This window comes from Chelonoidis abingdonii, chromosome 26, assembly GCF_003597395.2.
Source record: "Chelonoidis abingdonii isolate Lonesome George chromosome 26, CheloAbing_2.0, whole genome shotgun sequence".
NCBI classification, from domain to species: Eukaryota; Metazoa; Chordata; order Testudines; family Testudinidae; genus Chelonoidis; species Chelonoidis abingdonii.
Window position 1 is genome coordinate 17325465 of NC_133794.1, and position 19245 is coordinate 17344709.

Sequence of the window (19245 nt, forward strand, 5' to 3'; positions counted from 1 at the left end):
AGATCCTACCCATCCACTCCTGCAACAACCCCTAACCTATGTCTGAGTTACTGAAGTCCTCAAATTGTGGTTTAAAGACCTCAAGGTGCAGAGAATCCTCCAGCAAGTGATCCAGCCCCACACTGCAGAGGAAGGGAAAAAAACTCCAGGGCCTCTGCCAACTGCCCTGGAGGAAAATTCCTTCCCAACCCCATATATGCGATCAGCTAAATCTGAGCATTTGGGCAAGACTCACCAAGCACCCAGGAAAGATCTCTGTAGTAACTCAGATCCCACTCCATCTAACGTCCCATCACAGACCATTGGCCTATTTAGCTGCTAATAATCAAAGATCAATTAATTGCCAAGTTAGGCTATCCCATCATACCCCCCTCCATAAATTATCAAGCTAGTCTTGAAGCCAGATATGTCTTTTGCCCCACTACTCCCCTTGGAAGGCTGTTCCAGATGCACAGTTTTTGCTCCCCCGGTATTAATACATACTCTGAGTTATTAGTAAAAGTATTTTATTAAATACGAGTAATGGTTCCACATGGCGAACAAAGAAGTTTACCAAGCAAATAAAATAAAATGTCAAATCTATGTCTAATCAAACTGAATACGGATAATCTACACCTCAGATAGATGCTTCAGTAAGTTTTTTCTCAGACTGGACACCTTCCAGCCTGGCACAATTTCCACAGCTCTTGTCCCAGCTCAGATGTAGGTAGGATTCCAGGGCTGCCCAAAGAGATTTAGGGGGCCTGGGGCAAAGCAATTTGGGGGCCCCTTCCATAAAGAAAGTTGCAATACAGTATTTTTGTGGGAGCCCCTGTGGGGCCAGGGAAAATTGCCCACTTCCCCCACTTCGTGCCCTGAGGATTCTTCATGATGGCTCCTCCCTTGTTTGTTTCATTATTTTCTTTTGGATAAGATGGGAATCCTTTGTCCCTCTGGGTTCCACCCCTCCTTCTAAGGAAAGACACCAGGTTAAAGATTCAGTTCAGGTGACATGATCACATCACTGCAAGACATCACTGCCCGCTTGCCAGGACACAGGTATAGCACTTACAGTAAAAACCAGCCATCTGCAGACATTGTCTGGTTAATGGGAGTCATCAAGATTCCAACACCATTAATGGCCCACACTTTGCATATTATAATAGCCCTCAGAGTTATATTTCATATTCTAGTTTCAATACAAAGAAGATACATTTATACAAATAGGATGATCACACTCAGTTAATAAGCTTGTAATATACTTTACAAGACACCTTTTGCATGAAGGATTCAGTTACATTGATATTAACTTATTAGCATATTTTTATAAAACCATATAGACTGCAACATCACACCCCTAATTTCAATTCCTGGGGAAAACACTGGTTCAATATCTTTAATAATTATCTGGATGATGGGATTAATTTCACCTCAGCAAGTTTGCAGATTACACTAAACTGGGAGGAGAGGTAGATATGCTGAGGGTAGAGATAGGTCTAGAGGACTAGACAAATTGAAGGCTTCAGCCAAAAAAAATATCTATGAGTACAGAGCCTGCACTTAGGAAGGAAGAATCTCATGCACTGCTAGCAGGCTGGGACCGACTGACTAAGAAGTAGTAGGAGAGTTGCCAGCAGATCGAGGGAAATGATTATTCCCTTTATTTGGCACTGGTGAGGCCACACTGGAGTATATGTCCAGTTTGGTCCCCCACTACAGAAGGATATGGACATTTGGAGAGAGTCCGCGGAGGGCAACAAAAATGATTAGGGGGCGGGCACATGACTTACATGGAGAGGCTGAGGAACTGGGTTATTTAGTCCAGAAGAGGGGGGGGCGGGGATTGATAGCTGTTCTAACTACCTGAAGGAAGTTCAAAGAGGATGGAACTAGGCTGTTCAAAGTGGTGCAGATGACAGAACAAGAGCAATGGTCTCAAGTTGCAGTGGGGAGGTCTAGGTGGATATTCACGGCAAACTATTTCACTAGGAGGGTGGTGAAGCACTGGAATGAGTTACCTAGGGAGGTGGTGGAATCTCCATCCTTAGAGGTTTTTAAGGCCTGGCTTGACAAAGCCCTGGCTGGGATGATTTAGTTGGGGTTGGCCCTGCTTTGAGCAGGGGTTAGACTAGATGACCTCCTGAGGTCTCTTCTAACCCTAATATTCTATGAAGTCCATCACAGGTCTAAATTTAAATTCTCAAGGCAGTCTCCTGTCTCCTACATGCTTCCCCCAAGTTCTTTCTCTGTGTTTTCAACCAGTTTGGTTGAGAGCCCTTCTCCTGTCTGCCTCATCCCCTGCTGATAGCTTGTCCTCACAGAGTGAAGGATACCAGGGGCTAATCCACACCCTGATAGAGTTTCAAAAGTTTCTTGTCTTACCCCTAAACAGGATAATGAGGAGAACCAAGGATTGGAGGTCAGAACACGAAATTAATAGGCAGCAGATTTTAAACAGACAAAATGCAAAGTCAACCTGTGGAACTCTGTCAGGGGATGTTGTGAAGGCCAAAACTATAACAGGGTTAAAAAAAGTACTAGATAAATTCATACATACATAGGTCCAGCAATGGCTATTAACCAGAATGGGCAGGGACATAACCGCATGCTCTGAATGGCCCTAGCCTCCATTTGCCAGAAGCTGATTGTGGACGACAGAGGATGGATCATTCGATGATTGCTTGTTCTGTCATTCCCTCTTAAGCACCTGGCATAGACCACTGTTGGAAGACAGGATACTAGGCTAGATGCACCATTGGTCTGAGCCAGTATGGCTGGTCTTATGTTCTTACAACTCCTGCTGTTTAATTCCTCCTGTTAATTTTCTCTCTTTGAAGATTTCACAATTCTTCATTAGCATTCAGCTCAGACTTCTGAGTGGATGCCCATTATGAACCATACAGTACTTGATTTACATGCAAACAGGCAGGGAGATTAACATTTCTTGCCTGACAGAAAATCTGCTTTTCCCCTTTCCCGATGGCCAGTACCTAGACACAGATCTTAAGAACATAATATTTGTGCAGATACACAACTCCTTAAAAATCACCAGTCCATATAGCTTGCACCCCTAGTGCCCTCTGCTGGTTGGCATCAAGAGGTCCTTGGGTCACAGTGGAGGACAGAGGGGTGGGGCAGGGGGAGGGCCAGAGCCTGGCCAGGTTGCTCAGTGGCTAGTCCAAGCAGGCTCAGGGCTCCTTCTCACACACCCAGTGATGCTGCTCCGTGCATGGGACATCATACCAGTGCCCATCCTGCCGTGCCAGCGCACAGTTCTCCTTCTGCTCGCCATTGGGCTCTCCTGTCTGCCAATGGCTGGAAACCAAAGCAGGAAGAACAAGGTAGAGCAGGGCTGGTAATGCTACAGCCCCTGTGACCCCCACAATCCCACAGCCACCAGACTGTGCAGTCCCCAGCCCATCACCCCCCTGCAGTCACAAGCCCCTGTGACTCCCAGTCCCCATGTTCCCTGCAGTCCCTGTTGCCTCATGGCAGCCACCAGCCCGTGCAAGCCCCAGTCCCCATGACACCTGTTCTGTGGCCTCCTTCAATCCCCATGACCACCTGTGGCCGCCTACTCTGCCCAGTGACCCCCACAGTGTGAGTAGGGGAGTGCTGGGGCCCACAGGTGTTATAGGGACTGGGACTTGCAGGGACTGGTGGCTGGAGCAGGAGCTGGAGTGGGCAGACTGAGGAGACAATCCCCATCTCACTTCTCCCCCAGAGCATCTCTCTGCATACTCAGGTGGGGGTATCAGAACTCCCCATGGCCTCGGCTCCTCCCCAACAACATTGCCCCATATGACTAGGTTCCTGGAAGTTGCTTCCTCACATTCCACCCCAGAGACCAGAGGGACAATCAGGGGTGGGGGGTGTCAGTTCCCAAAGTGGGACAGCAGGGAGGTGGGAGATACTGGGATCAACTACACCAGGCAAGTTAAAGCCCGGAGACCAGGAGGGAGGAGCAAGGGCACAGCACACTCAGGGGAGGGGGTGGAACTGGATGGGGAAGAGGCGGGGCCAGGGTGGGAATAGGCAAGATGGGAAGGGGAATTGGGAGAAGGGGTGGAGTGGCGGTGGGGCCTGGGCAGAGCCAGGTGGAGCACCCCTTGGCAGATAGAAACTCGGCCCTGCATCCACCCTAGGGACAGCCCTGGGGAGAACCTAGGTCGGGAACAGCAGGGGCTGCATGTCAGGATTGAGGGACATTTTCCCCACTCTATGGCTCCAGCTATTCAGGGCCTCTCAGTCCAGACACAGTCTCCAATACCTGGCATTGGCTGCTGAGTGAGTCCCGTCCACCCACATCCAAGCCCCCTCGACTGCCTGGTCCGTGAGGCCTATCCAGAAGGATGGTGCTTTCATGGACGCCACGATGTGAGCCTGAGGTCAGAGAGGATAGTGTTACTCTGGGGTTGGCACCCAATCAGGGCCAGTGCAACCATTTAGGCAACCTAGGCGGTCGCCTAGGGCACTGGCATTTGGGGGGCGCCATTTTCTTCAGCAGCGACCGGATCTTCAGCTGCCCCGATCGCCACCAGCATTTAGGCAGAGGGAGCTGAGGCAAGGGAGCATGGGGAGGGCTGCCTGCAGCAAGTGGGGGGGGCAGCATCCAGGGAACTCCCCACCCCAGCTCACCCCTGCCCCACCTCCTCCCCAAGCATGCTGTGGCCACATCACTTCTCCTGCCTCCCAGCGCCAATCAGCTGAGGCGCCGCAAGCCTGGGAGGCAGGAGAAGTGACGCGGCCACGGCATGTTTGGGGTGCTTGTGCACAGAGCAGGGGTGAGCTGGGGCAGGGGGAGGGGTGCTGCCGCAAGGGGGGTGCCTCAGGACAGGGGCGAGAGGGCGCAAGGTGGAAGTTTTGCATAGGGCACGAAACATCCTTGCACCGGCCCTGCACCCAATCCTCCAGTCACCCCCGCAGCACAGGGGCTGCTGGGCATGGACAGGCCCCAGTGCTGCCTGCAGGGTTTCAGCAGGGGTAAATGGTGAAGCAGGGGCTCAATATGACATGGTGCCAGGGTTACGCTGACCCCCAGGAGCCCTGAACTGGGAGGGACCTGCTGAGTGCAGTGTCTGCTGCTGCTCATGGCATTTCTCTCCTTGACTTGTGGCAGCCCCACAATCCTCCCCACAGTGCAAGAACCTTCCCCTCTGCAGCTCCTGCCACCCAATGAGGTAAACTGGAGAGGGGCCGAGGGAGGGAGCACAGCGAGGGGGGATGGGCTGTGTGATGCTGGCAGACCAGGTGCCAGCTCTTGCCAAGGCTACAGGCGTCAGCTGAGCACTGACAAATACATAGCTGGAAACCTGACCAGCTGACCTGTAGGTCAGTATTGTTCAAGACAGCTGTTACGCTTGTAAAGCTGGGTTTAGACTCTATGGAATGCTTGTAAGTTGCTGCATTTCACTTGTACTGTTTGTATCCCATGCTATAAGGTGATATGTAAGTTTTGCTTAATAATTGTAAAAGTGCCTGCTCTGAACCTATGAACCCAGTCAGGCAGAATGGTTCCCCCCCTATTCGGAAGAGCTGTCAAAAACAAAATGGGCCATTATGGAACATCATGATCCAAAGAGATGGCCCTCTACACCCATGAGGGTGCTACGAGTTAGAAAGCCCATCCCATCAGCTTGAATGCTGGAAGAGGGGAATAAAACAGAGACACAAGAAATTTTCTCATCTTTGCTGTTTGGACTCTCACAGGGCTGGAGCTAGGAAAGAAGGAGCAGAGAGACCCAAGTCAAGCTGGGTTGGCCCTAAAAGGCATTCAGTAGACAGATTACTACAGTTCTGCCACATTTTGGAACCATAGACTGTAACTCATGTGTGTATACACGTTACCTGCAAATATCTCGTTTCCTTTTCCTAGTTAATAAAGCCTTAGTTTCCAATTGGATTGGCTACAAGCATTGTCTTTGGTGTGAGATCTGAGGTACAAATTGACCGGGGGTAAGTGACTGGTCTCTTGGGACTGGAAGCAACCAGTATCTTTTGTGATCTTTGGTGTATGGCAACCAGCTCTCACTAGCCCAGCTTTCCTGGCTGGCAATATAGACTGGAGCCCCAGGGAACTGTCTGTGGCAAGACTGGTGTAGTTCTTCAGGAGTTCACGTTTGTTAACTGGTTGGTGATATCTAATTATAAAACATACAGCTAATTTGGGGTGTATGCCCTGCATACTGACAGTCTGCCCTGAGCCTGGCACTCATGGTCATGAGCCACTCCAGGCAGTGTGACAGGACGGGAACCCAGCGAGGGGGAAGGGCTGTCGCACTGGTGGGGGCAGGGACCATTGTAGCCAGTTGTTTCTGTGATCCATTTCACTGATTGGCTGGCAATTTGGTCTCACACCTTGACTGGGTCTTCAGTGAGAATGAGGGGATTCAGAGGGCTCTCCCCCCACCCAGTCTGGCTCTCTTCCCTTCTGGCCCCTCTAATTATTGCCTCCAACCCAGGCTCCCCTCCCTGTTGCTGAGTCACTGTTCAGGCTGCACTCATCCTAGCTCCCCACTCTGCTCCTGGATCCCTTCCCCAGCTCCTCCCATCTGCCTTCCCCCCTCCCATGCTTCCCCCTATACCCCAGTGCCCCCTAGCCCCCAGGACACCCTGCTGCCCCACACATGGTCATCTCTCACCTGCTCAGCAAGGCTGGTCACCTGGAGGAGCAGGGCACCTAGAGAGGCACAGGAGCGGTTGGCAGTATCCCAGGTGCCCAGGGAGCAGGAATGGAAGTAGCATCTGTCCTGGAAGAAAATCCACCCCCTGCGACATGGTGTGCAGACTGTGGGCAAGGGGAGGAGGGACCATGTTAGTCATCAGGGCAGGGGAATATCCAGGCAGCCTCAGGATCAAGGGCAGTCTGCAGAGACTAGCAGGGAAGCCCAGCAGTTAGGACTAGGAGCCTGGATTCTTGGGTCTGCCTCTGCTGCCCTCTCCCTGGTGCTTGCCAGCAGGTCTCTGCTCCTCTTGGCACCTGAGACTAGAGCAAAGACCCTGCAAAACCTTAATGTGAAGATGCAGCCTAAAGAGACTAGAGGTCCCAGCATGCACTGCTTTCTGCCCCCTTCCTTTTGGGTTAAGATGGAGTCATACATGCTGGTACAGTCACAGAAGGCTGCAGCACCCCCAGCTAAGTGTTTCATGCCAACCAGATGTAGCCCCTGGACCCAGGGCAAGTCACTGCAATGGCCTTCATTAGCTCTGGGGCCCATTAGCCCTGTGCCAATACCCAGGGGAGACACCAATGCTCTGGATACAGACCCCCACCTCCACCCACGACCCAGTGCTGCCCCAGGGACTTAACCCCATCCTGGGGCAAGAATTCATACATACCAATGGGCTGAGCCATAGAAGGAAGCATGCAAATTCGCCACAGGGGCCAGTGGCAGGGCTAACGTGAGCAGAGATCCTGTAGGCTGCTCAGCCAGCATGCAGCCACACAAATAATCACAGCAGAGGGCTGGGAATTAGAGGGTAAGCAGCATGTGGGATGGGATGGGGCAGGGGTTTGGGCTGTCCCTGTGTCTGCCCCCATGCTGCATTTGACCCAAGTGGGTGGCTTGTTGCTTGGTGGCTCAGCTAGCACAATCTGCAGTCAGCAGGATAGCAAGGGGCACTAGGATGGAGCCCTGTGAGGGTGAACAAATTAAGGGCAATGTGGAAGGGTTGGCTTCAGCCACTGAACTCCATGGAAAGGCTCCCACAGACTTCAGGCCTTAGATTTCAGAGTCATCTCCCCACTGATATGCTGCAGGGGCAGCTCCCCGCCTCTCAGAGCCAACTCAGGCTGATATCTGTAACGTCTGGGTCACACGGTTACAATGGAGCATAGGTCTGTAGGGAGGATCCAGAGCCTGCAACTATTGGACATGAAGGCCCTGCCCATGGGACAGGAGCTCCTGAGACAAGGCAGCCATTAGTGGAGACCGGACAGTCCTTGTCCTCATTTTCAGCAAAAGGAGTCCCAGAAATCCCATGGGGTGGGATGATCTCAGATGAGACTCTTGGATTCTATTCCCAGTTTTGGGATGGGAGTGGGGAATCTGGTGGTTAGAATGTGGGTGGGGCAGGTTCATAGCTGCTGGAACTAGGGTTGCTGGGGGTATGACCACACCCCCTGGCTTGAAGTGGTGTCCATTATATACAGGGCTTACAGTTTGGGTCAATGGCTATCAGCACTCCCACTATACAAGTTTTCTAGCACCACTAGCCTGGTTCCATCAGGTGCATGGGCAGCGCCGTCATGGCTTGGAGCTAGGGCAGAGAGGGACACTGGCTGGCGTGTTTGAGGTGAAGGCCGCAGGGCCCACCTGGCCCTGTGGAACTCACCATGACAGGCGCAGGAGCAGAGGTCCTCATGGCTCCCATAAATGACCCAACGGCTCCAGGGCCCATCCCCTGTGTACAGCATCACCACGTGGTTCTGGCTGTGGCCATAGTTGAAGTAGAGGTTCTCCTTGGCGAGGGCCAGCAGCCCGTTTGCCCGGCACTCCCAGTGCTGCAGCTCCCTGTGGTCCATGCAGGGCTCCAGGCGCACAGCCATTCGGCTGAGCCGCTCTGGCACAGCTACGCACTTCTGGTGGGCCACACTCAGCAGCTGGCCCTGAGAGAGCCACTGGAAGTGCTGGCTGGGGGCACCAGGGGTGCAGGGCGCAGCTGTCAGGGAGCCACCAGCTGTTACATCCACGCACAGCTGGTGTGACTCACTGTAGATCAGGAAGAAGCCAGAGGCTGGAGAGCCTGGGTGGAAAGAGGTGGTAAGTGCTGGGGCAGGGACACCACAAGCAATGGGAACCTGGCTGCGAGGACAGGGCCCAGCCCCAAACCAACTCTTGAATTGGTAAAACTGGATACCCCTGCCCCACCTCTTCCCCTCCCACACCCAAGGCCTTATCTTCTGCTCCGCCTTCTTTCTCAGTCCATTTGCTTGCTCCCCCCTCCCCTAGGATTTACCTGCTACCCGCAGAGCTGGACTGGGAGGAACTGCTGCAGAGTCTGCCCAATCTGGGCTCTGGTTCAGAAAAAGTCAGTCCCTGGAGTGAGGGACCAGGGACAATCGTGGAACAGCGGGGCAGGGGGAGCACTGGTCCCCAAAGCAAGGGGCTGGAGACGATTAGGGCACAGCAGGGTAGAGAGGGGGGTGTTGGTCCCTGGAGTGAGGGATTGAAGCAGAAGAAATAGGGTCATAGTGGGTTGGACTGTCCCCAGAGTCAGAAGCTGGAGCTGAGGATCTGGGAGCCAGTTCTCTCTGTCAGCAGCTGAGCAGCTGCTGCTCTTCCTGCCCTCTCAGCGGGGAGGATGATTGATGTTACTCAGGTAAGCAGACTTTTAGAGTCTGCTCAGCAGTACTGACTGGACACTGACAGGTCCCCTTTTTGACCGGACACCTGGCAACCCTACCCAGCAAAAGGAGTGAGGGGAGGAAGGAAGGGCCAGTCCACCTGACTCCGGAGCCCCATGGTTTCAGGAAGCGTTGGGAGCCATGGGCCACCGAGAGCACAGCGTGTGGAGCCAGCAGGGCACAGATGTAGTCAAAGGTCTGGGATTCGCCACCACAGAAACTCACCCACATCCTGGAGCTGCTGGTTCTCCATTTGCATTCTCTCAAGGGTGCTGGCCATCTCCATATCTGCAGGAGATGGAAACATCACCAGTGGTCTCGGCCATGTCACAGCAGCTGTGTTGAGAAACACTGGGGAGATAAGGTGATCTGGTGGCTCCTATCTTTGCCCTTGCCCTGGGCATACGGTCCAGCAGTCTTTGCAGTGCCCAGAGCTACTATCTACTGGAAGCAGACTGGACCTTCTGACTGTCCTTAGCATCACCTGCAAGGGCAGGGCGAGCTCATCCATAGCAGTCTTGTCTCTCCCCCACCCCCGAGCCTGTGACAGAGCCCCTCCTGGCTGTAACACTCTCTCTGCAGCAACCAGGAAAGCTCCCTCTAGCCCCATCCTGGAGGGATGAGAGGTCTAGTCAGATGAGACACAGGCCATTCTCAGCCTGGCCAGCCTTGGGGCCCAGCCTGGTGGGAAGGAGCACTATCCCCGGGCGGGGGAAGATGGTACTTTCTTTGTATTCCAGTAGTGCCTCAGAGCCCATCATCGCCCAGGACCCCATTGAGCTGGGCACCGGGCATTGATTTATTGATGTATTATGGTGTTCCAGGCTCCAGCCCAGACTCCATGGTGCTAGGTGCTGTACAAACAGAGCAAACAGATGGTCCCTGTTGCACAGAGTTCACAATCTGTATAAGACAAGGTCAGGAAATGGGGACAGACAGACAGACACAGATGGGGAGGTACAAGGAAATAGTGAGATGATATTGGTCAGCCCAACAGGCCGTGGGCTCAGCGCATCAGCTGCCTGACTGTTGTCATGCTTTCTGCAGGCATTTCAGCAAAGGAGCGTTCTGCAGAGGGATGCAAAGGAGGATAATGCAGTGGCATTGTGGGTATTTATAGGGAGATCCTCCCAGGCGTGGGGGGCAGCAAAGGAGAGAGCATGGAGCGCTTTGTTTGCCAGTGTACCAAGTAGGTGCTAGAAGCTGCATCCTGGGCAATCGAGGGAAAGATGCCCTCTTAACAGTGGATGGGAGACGTCCATGCAAGTGAGAGTGAAGGGAGGGAGGTACTTACATCGGACAACACCAAGTGTGAGGAGCAGCAGGTTCAGCAGCACAGAGACTCCTAGGACAGTCGTGCAGGCCAAAATCCACCGCTTGCTCTGTCTCCACTCCCACTCTAGAGGGTTGGGAAATCAACATGGAAACAGCACGTTGCCCTGACGGTCAGAGCGTCCATCAGAGGGCACAGCCCTCTCCAGTAATGAATTCCCCACTCCTGGGAGCACAATCTTCACTCTATGGATGGCAAACTGAGGCACAGAGTAGTGAACAAATGGCAAGCACGTGGCAAAAAGTAGGTACCCAGAAGTCCTGACTCCCAGCTCCAATTTCTAGCCACTCTAACCATTAGATCCCACTTCCCTCCCAGAGCTGGGGAGGGGGAACCCCAGTAGTCCTGATTCCCACCCCCACCCACTAGATCACGGTCTCCTCTCAGAGCCAGGAACAGAACCCAGCACATCTGACTCTCCTGCCAGCCACTCCCAAACCCATTACCTGGAGCCCGAGCCTCCTGCTGCTCCATCTGCCTCTTCCTTGCTCCAATAGCTGGGTCGACAGCCTCATATTGGCTCTCTTCTTCAGCGTATACATCGCTGACAGCTAGAGAGGGAAGTACAGGGTGACAGCTCCCCCACCTGCTCCATCAGCACCCACAGCCCCCCGTGGCTATCAGTGTCCCTGGCACCGCACTGGGGACAGTACAGACTGCCAGGGGACAGAGCCCCCTACTGAACCCCACCCTCTTCCTGCAGCACAGCGCCTTCTAGCGCTGCACAAGGGAAAGCACCTCCTCTTGAGTGCTGTCCCACTCCCTGCAGTACCCTAGGTGTTCCTGTGAGGGCTCCTTGCAGGTACTGGCCAGGACCAGTGCTCCTTAATCAGAGACACATGGAGAGTGCCGGCTGCTCCATACCTGCCTTCTCCCTTGGCTCAGAACCCCACAGCTCCTCTTGTCCTGGTTCAATGATGTCAACATTGCTATATGTTGCCTTGCAGGCCATGGGGTCAGACTGTGCACTGGGAGTTCCGTGCGGTCACAGCCCTGCCAACTGACTGGGCTGCTCACATGTGTTTGCCAGCTGATAAGGCCTCCAGGAAGGAGGGAGAAAAGCAGCAGGGGGCCTAAAGAGGCAGTCCTTTGATGAGAACACTGCAGAGCTCAGGCACTCCTCCCAGCTGGGACTGGAGGGCCAGTCTGTGCAGCCTCCGCCTGCTCCCAGATTCATAGAGTCCAAGGCCAGAGGAACCACTGTGATCATCTGACCTCCTGTATAACACAAGCCAAGAACAGCCCCAAAATAATTCCTAGAGCAGAGCTTTTAGAAAAACCATCCAGCCAGTGAGGGAGAATCCACACTCACCCTTGGTAAATTGTTCTGATGGTTAATTACCCTCACTATCAAGAAATGTACCCCTTATTTCCAGTCTGAATTTGTGTAGCTTCAACTTCCAGCCATTGGATGCCTTTTTCTGTTAGGCTGAAGAGCCCATTGTTCCTCTTCCTGACATAGGTACTTATAGACTACAGTCAAGTCACCCCTTAACCATTTTTTTTTTTAAGGTAAAAAAATTGAGTTCCTAGAGTCTATAAAGCAGGTTTTCTAATTCTTTAGTCATTCTTGTTGCTCTTCTCTGACCCTCTCCAATATATACTGTGACAAAGCCCTGTCCTTGTCTCCTTGGGTCCTGCATTTCCTGGCAGATTTTACTAGCCTCAGAGGCTCACCATGACCCTCCACATAGCCTCTCTCTCTCTAGAGGCAAGGGTCACAGTCTACTGAGCCATTTTCATCATAAGCCAGCAAGGGAGGTGAGGAGAAGCTACCCTCCCTTGCACAGTCTCTGTTGTCTCCCAGTCTCAGTGATTAATCAGGGGGGCACCCTCTACTCTGGGCTTCAGCCCAGGGACCCTAATAGTATCAGCTATAGTAGCTGACTTTTTGGAAACAGGACACATACAATTCCCTGGGCCACTTCCCCACAGCAGTCCCCACTTCCTCAAGATGCACATCATCCTTATCTCAGGGCCTTCTTCCTTGTGCCTGTATGGTTTGTACTGCTCAGTCTCTCCAACAGTCCAGCTTTTTCCTACAACTCCTGAAACACACCTCACTGACTAACTGGGAGGCTTTTAACTAGTTCCAGCCAGCCCTTGGTTGGCTTCAGGTGTCCCAATCAACCTAGCTATCTCCACTGCTTTCTAGAAGGATCTTAATTGTCCCCAGGTGTCTTAATTAACCTGGAGCAACTGCTATTTGGTTACCATGGTACCAGGGATTTGTGTAGCCTGGGGCTAACATACCTGTGCCTCACTACTTTACTATAGCCATCTGGCCTTGCCCTGATACATATCCCCACCTCTGCTCAACACCATAGAGTTGGGCAACTTGGGATGTCAGGCAGTGTGCTCGTGACAGACCATCAACATTGCCATGGTGGCATCCAGTCCTGTGCCGTATGCAGAACTGGAACTGTTGGAGGGATAAGAACTACGTGGTAATCCTTGCATTCTTTTCCTTATTCTGCTGCATCCGCTGGAGGGTGCATGGTCCATCACAAGAGTGAATCACCAGCCTAAGAGGTAATAACTCAGTGTCTCCATGGCCCATTTGACAGCAAGGCATTCTCTTTCGACTACTGCGTACTTCTGTTCTCTTGGGAGCAGCTTTCTGCTTAGGTAGAGGATCGGGTGTTCTTCTGCAACCATTTGTGACGGAACCACCCCCAACCCCACCTCGGAAGCATCTGTTTGTCAAATAAATTCCTTGTTAAAGTCCGGGTCTATGAGTATGGGGTCATTACAGAGGGCCATCCGAAGGTCTATGAATGCTTCCTCTGCTGCGTCAGTCCACTTCACCACGTCTGGACCTCGGGCCTTCACCAGGTCCGTAGGAGATTTGCCCTAGTGCTGAAGTGGAGAGTAAAACGTCGGTAATAGCCTACCATGCCTAGGAACACATCGACCTGCTTCTTTCAGGTCGTCCGGGGCCAGTTTTAAATTGCCTCTAGCTTATTCATTTGGGGCTTCACTATGCTCATTCCTACAATATATCCCAGGTACCTACTCTCTGCTAGCCCTATGGCACATTTAGCTGGATTAGCAGTGAGGCCAGCCTGCCTTAAGGTGCGCAGTACTGCTTCAACTTTCTCCAGGTGGGTTCCCCAATCTAGCATATGGATGATGACATCATCTAGGTATGCGACTGCATAACTAGTATGGGGGCGCAGCAGTTTATCCATGAGGCGCTGGAATGTGCCGAGGCCCCATGTAGCCTGAAAGGGAGGACAGTGTACTGGAATAGCCCGTCTGGGGTGAAGAACGCTGTCTTTTCTTTAGCTTTTTTGGTCAGGGGAATCTGCCAATACCCTTTTGTCAGTTCCAGTGTAGTCAAGAGTCGGGCACTATCCAGTCGGTCAACGAGTTTGTCAATGCGTCGAATTGGGATACTTCATTCAGTCGGCGAAAGTCATTACAGAATCTCGTGGTACCGTCAGGTTTTGGCACTAGAATGATTGGACTGGACCACTGACTGTAAGATTCTTCAATAACCCCTAATTCTAACATTTTCTTTACTTGGGCCTTGATTTCTTCTCTTTTGGCTGCTGGGATTTGGTAGGGTCTCAATGTTACCTTGGCTCCAGGGATCGTGCGGATATGGTGATAGGTCTCAGTCTCCACCCAGGTTTTGTAGAGAGCACATCTCGGTTGCGATTAATCATGTAGGCTGCCTTGATCTTTTGGATCGGTGTCAAGTCAGATAATATCCTCACTTGCTTATGTTAGTCTGTTAGTCTATAAGGTGCCACAGGACTCTTTGCTGCTTTTACAGATCCAGACTAACACGGCTGCTCCTCTGATACTTGCTCATGCAAGTTACCGTCCTGGGGAAGGGTCTCCTGGGTGAGTAAGCATGCCTCTCGATCATGACAAGGTTTTAGAAGATTGATGTGATAAATTTGCTCTGGTTTCCTGCAGCCTGGCTGCCGCACCTTATAGTCAGGGGCGGCTCCAGGCCCCAGCACGCAAAGCGCGTGCTTGGGGCAGCAAGCCACAGGGGGTGCTCTGACGGCACCGCAGGGGCAGCAGGCAGGGTGCCTTTGGCGGCTTGCCTGCGGGAGGTCCGCTGGTCCCGCAGCTTCAGTGGACCTCCTGCAGGCGTGCTTGTGGAGGGTCCACTGGTCCCACGGCTTCTGGACCTCTCGCAGGCACGGCTGCGGGAGGTCCGCCAAAGCCACGGGACCAGCGGAACTCCTGCAGGCAAGCAGCCGAACGCAGCCTGCCTTCCGTGCTTGGGGCGGCGAAATGCCTAGAGCTGCCCCTGCTTATAGTTCACCTCTCCCACGGCTTCAATCACTTCATACTGGATCAACAGTTTACTTTCTGCTGTGGGCACCAGGACCATCACTCAGTCCTCTGGTTGGAACAATCAAAGCTTTGGGTTGTTGGTTATAATGAGTTCATTCGGTTTCCTCTGCTTTCTCCAAGTATTCCAGCACAATGGGTGTAACTCAGGCTATTCGATCCCTCATCTGCAGTACATGCTCGACTATATTCCTTCTGGAATTTGGCTTCTCTTCCCAGACTTCTCTGGCTATATCCAATATGCCTTGGGGGTGGCGCTCATATAGTAGTTCGAATGGAGAGAAACCCGTGGAGGCTTGTGGAACCTCCCAGATGGTGAACATGAGGTAAGACAATAGGGTATCCCAATCTTTCCCATCCCGGCTCACCACTTTCCTGATCATGGCCTTGAGGGTCCTACTGAACCTTCCACAAGGCCATCTGTTTGTGGGTGGTATACAGAGGTCCGTAGGGCTTGTACGTGGAGCAACAGAGATCTTTCATCAACTTGGACACGAAAGGTGTCCCTTGATCAGTCAGTATCTCCTTGAGTAGCCCAACCCGGGAAAAGATCTATACTAGCTCCTTAGCTATGGTCTTGGAAGCCATGCTGCGTAGAGGGACGGCTTCTGGGGTATCGGGTTGCATATTCTAGTACAACAAGCACATGTTGGTGACCTCAAGCTGTCTTCTCTAGGGGCTCAACCAGATCCATGGCTATGTGTTCAAATGGTACCTCTATTATTGGTAGAGGTATCAAAGGGGCCTGCAAGTGTGGGCAAGGGCTATGTAGCTGACACTCTGGACAAGAGGTGCAGTATTGCCGGACATCTTCATGTACTCCTGGCCAGAAGAACCTCCACAGTATCTGTGCCTGGGTTTTCTCTACCACTAGGTGTTCTCCAAATAGGTGACTGTGGGCGAGGCTCAATATGGCTTTTTGATGTTTTCGTGGCACCAGAAGTTGATGTATTGCTTGCTCCTGCATTTGCACCACACGGTACAGGAGATCTTTCTTCACTATAAAGAAGGGTCCTGGACCCTGAACCTTCCCATCCACGGGCATCCCATCTATCTTGGCCACTTCTTTCCTGATGTTATCATATCTAGGGTCCTCCACCTGGTCCCGCCCAAAAGTCTCTCTCCCGGGACTAACCTGCCTGAACTCCCAGGGACCAGCTTCTGCTTCTTCCAACAGCTCACTGTCATCATGGCTGGGGCTAGCCTCCAGCTCACCTTCTGTGGTGGTAGTTTCTCTAATGGCTGCTCATGTCCATTTGCCTACTAGGGCGGTTTTCTGGCCCTGGGTCAGGAGCCGGGTTCCCAAAGCTTTTGCAGCCTTCCTCTCTTTTTTTGTCTTCCGGGTCTTTTGAGGGGCTGAGAACAGATTCTGAGAAATCTCAGCAAATGTGTCTTTCTACCAGCGTGATCATCTCATAGGTGAACAGACCATTCCGGCCTACCCATTTGCGGAGATCTGGTGGCAGTCCTAGCATGTAATGGTCCATGACCAGGGCCTCCAAAATCTCCTCCAGGCTGCACACCTCAGGCTGTAACCACTTCTGCGTGAGGTGTATGAGGTTGAATAGCTGAGACTTTGGGGGTTTGTTCTCCTGGTACTTCCACTCATTGAACCTCTGAGCCTGTACCTCTGCCATCACCCCTGATCGTGCTACGATCTCTGCCTTCAGCTGGATATAGTCAGTGGCATCCGTGGCAGGCAAATCAAAGTAGGCCTTCTGAGCCTCTCTGCACAAAAAAGGGGCGAGAATGCTGGCCCACTGCCCCTGGGGCCACATCTCACAATGATCAGTCCTTTTGAATGAGAGGAGATATGCCTCTACGTCATCTTCTGATGTCATCTTTGGCAGACAATCAGTGGCCCTCAGAGTTTGCGTTCCAACGGACACCCGGGCCTGGGCGGTGAGGATCTTCAGTAGGTCCACTACCTCTCGCAAGAGGGCATGATCTTGGGTCACCTGGCCCATTAATAATTGACTGGTTTCCTGCTGTAGCCACATAGACTCCTGTTGCGCCATTGCCTGAACCTCGGTGGCCTCCTGCTGGGCTGCCATGGCTTGTACTAGAGCTCTTACCACCTCCTCCATTGTGGTACAAAGCAAACAAACAAACCAAGATATATCCAAAACTCCAGTGCACTTTTTTTAAAAACCTCTTTCTTCCGCCATGCTGTGAACAATAATCCCACTCTTGACACCAGTTGTGACAAAGCTCTGTCCTTGTCTCCTTGGGTCCTGCATTTCCTGGTGGATTTTGCTAGCCTCAGAGGTTCACCATGACCCTCCACATAGCCTCTCTCTCTCTAGAGGCAAGAGTCACAGTCTACTGAGCCATTTTCATCATAAGCCAGCAAGGGAGGTGAGGAGAAGCTACCTTCCCTTGCACAGTCTCTGTTGTCTCCCAGTCTCAATGATTAATCGGAGGGCACCCTCTACTCCAGGCTCCAGCCCAGGGACCCTAATAGTATCAGCTATAGTAGCTGACTTTTTGGAAACAGGACACATACAATTCCCTGGGCCACTTCCCCACAGCAGCCCCCACTTCCTCAAGATGCACATCATCCTTACCTCAGGGCCTTCTTCCTTGTGCCTGTATGGTTTGTACTGCTCAGTCTCTCCAACAGTCCAGCTTTATCCTACAACTCCTGAAACACACCTCACTGATTAACTGGGAGGCTTTTACTAGTTCCAGCCAGCCCTTGGTTGGCTTCAGGTGTCCCAATCAACCTAGCTATCTCCACTGCTTTCTGGAAGGATCTTAATTGTCCCCAGGTGTCTTGATTAACCTGGAGCAACTGCCATTTGGTTACCATGGTACCAGGGATTTGTTTAGCCTGGGGCTAACATACCTGTGCCTCACTACTTTACTGTAGCCATCTGGCATTGCCCCATCACAATACATATCCTTCCTGAATTGGGAACACCAGAACTGGACACAGCACTCTAGCAGAAGTCACACCAGTGCCAGATACAGAGGTAAAATAACCTCTCTACTCCTATTTAAGATTGCCCTGTGTATGCATTAGCCCAGGGGTGGCCAATCTGAGCCTGAGAAGGAGCCAGAATTTACCAGTGTACATTGCTAAAAAGCCACAGTAATACAACAGCAGCACCCCATCAGTCTCCCCGCCCCACTCCCAGCACCTCCTGCCCACCAGCAGCCCCACCAATCAGCACCTCCCCCTCCCTCCCCTCCCCTCCCGATCAGCTGTTTAGTGGCATGCAGGGGGCTCTGGGGGGAAGGAGCGAGGTCATGGAAGGCTGAGGGGAGGGGGTGGGAAGGGGTGGAGTGGGGGCAGAGCCTGTGGCAGACCCAGGGGTTGAGCAGTGAGTGCCCCCTGGCACATTGGAATGTAGGCACTTGTAGCTCCAGCCCCAGAGTCGGCGCCTGTACAAGGAGCTGCATATTAACTTCTGAAGAGTCACATGTGGCTTCGGAGCCCCAGGTTCGCCATCCCTGTATTAGCCTTTTTGGCCACAGCATCACGCTGGGAGCACATGCTCAGCTGATTATCCACCACAACCCACAAATCTTTTTCAAAGTCGCTATTTCCCAGAGTAGAGTCCCCCATCCTGGCTGATATTCTTTGTTCCTTGATGTATACTGTGACACTTTGTCTCATATTCTTCATAGAAATGTTGTTATGATATGATTATGGCATAACTATGATAGGTCATGTGAGATATCATTGAATAGGTTATGATTTACTAATTATCTTATTTGTATGTATGTATGTATCATTTTTGTGTCTGAAGTTAGGAATATTGTCTACGCATCTGTTACAAATGTGTTTGCACCTGGTGAACGCCCACTAAGCAGAATGCAATTTGTCTAGATGGCTGGCTGAGAAGGACCATTAGGGAGAACAATAGGTCTTAGAATATGCTTATCTCCCATCAGGGAGCCTTCCTGAGGATGCTACAAACAGCCTCCAAGTCATGGCTGCTATGGCCCTACAGAGACATGTGACCAAGTCACCTGGCATTCAACTCCGTCATAGAATACTAATGTTTTCTCACTGACCGAGTGTGGGAATCACACTGGGAGACAAAATGTTCCCACCATATGCTAATACTATTGCAGGCAGGGGAGTGACATCATCGTGGTTTGTTCTTCACTGACTCCCCGACCAAGAAAGAAGACTGCTGGAAACACCTGAGAAACAAAAAACTGAACATGGGGAGAAGGGCTGAACCCAGGCTAGAGGGTTTTCTAGCTTGTGAAAAGAATACTTGGAGTTTTAAGCTGCAAGTGTAGCTTGCCCTCAAGAATC

The 19245-nt window shown here is 52.1% G+C and overlaps 1 protein-coding gene across 3 annotated transcripts in view; it reads right to left on the reverse strand.

Annotated features, from left to right (window-relative positions):
* LOC116826950 (CD209 antigen-like protein D) overlaps window positions 1-11682 on the reverse strand; it is a 243913-nt gene extending 232231 nt beyond the window's left edge. Inside the window, exons 1-8 of one of the 3 annotated variants that reach the window (XR_012654890.1) lie at window positions 11523-11680; window positions 11105-11209; window positions 10620-10724; window positions 9551-9661; window positions 8314-8724; window positions 6621-6766; window positions 4250-4362; window positions 1254-3294 (exon numbers count right to left, since the gene is read on the reverse strand). Coding sequence is in view for 2 of the 3 variants with exons in the window: in XM_032784018.2 (XP_032639909.1) it covers window positions 3168-3294; window positions 4250-4362; window positions 6621-6766; window positions 8314-8724; window positions 9551-9613; window positions 10620-10724; window positions 11105-11209; window positions 11523-11610 (1158 nt within the window). In the remaining variant the exon portion in view is untranslated. Of the gene's footprint in view, window positions 1-1253; window positions 3295-4249; window positions 4363-5810; window positions 5913-6620; window positions 6767-8313; window positions 8725-9550; window positions 9662-10619; window positions 10725-11104; window positions 11210-11522 lie in introns of those variants that run through there. The other 2 variants (XM_032784018.2, XM_075061056.1) reach the window with 2 other exon arrangements.
* Between the last annotated feature and the right edge of the window lie 7563 nt (window positions 11683-19245).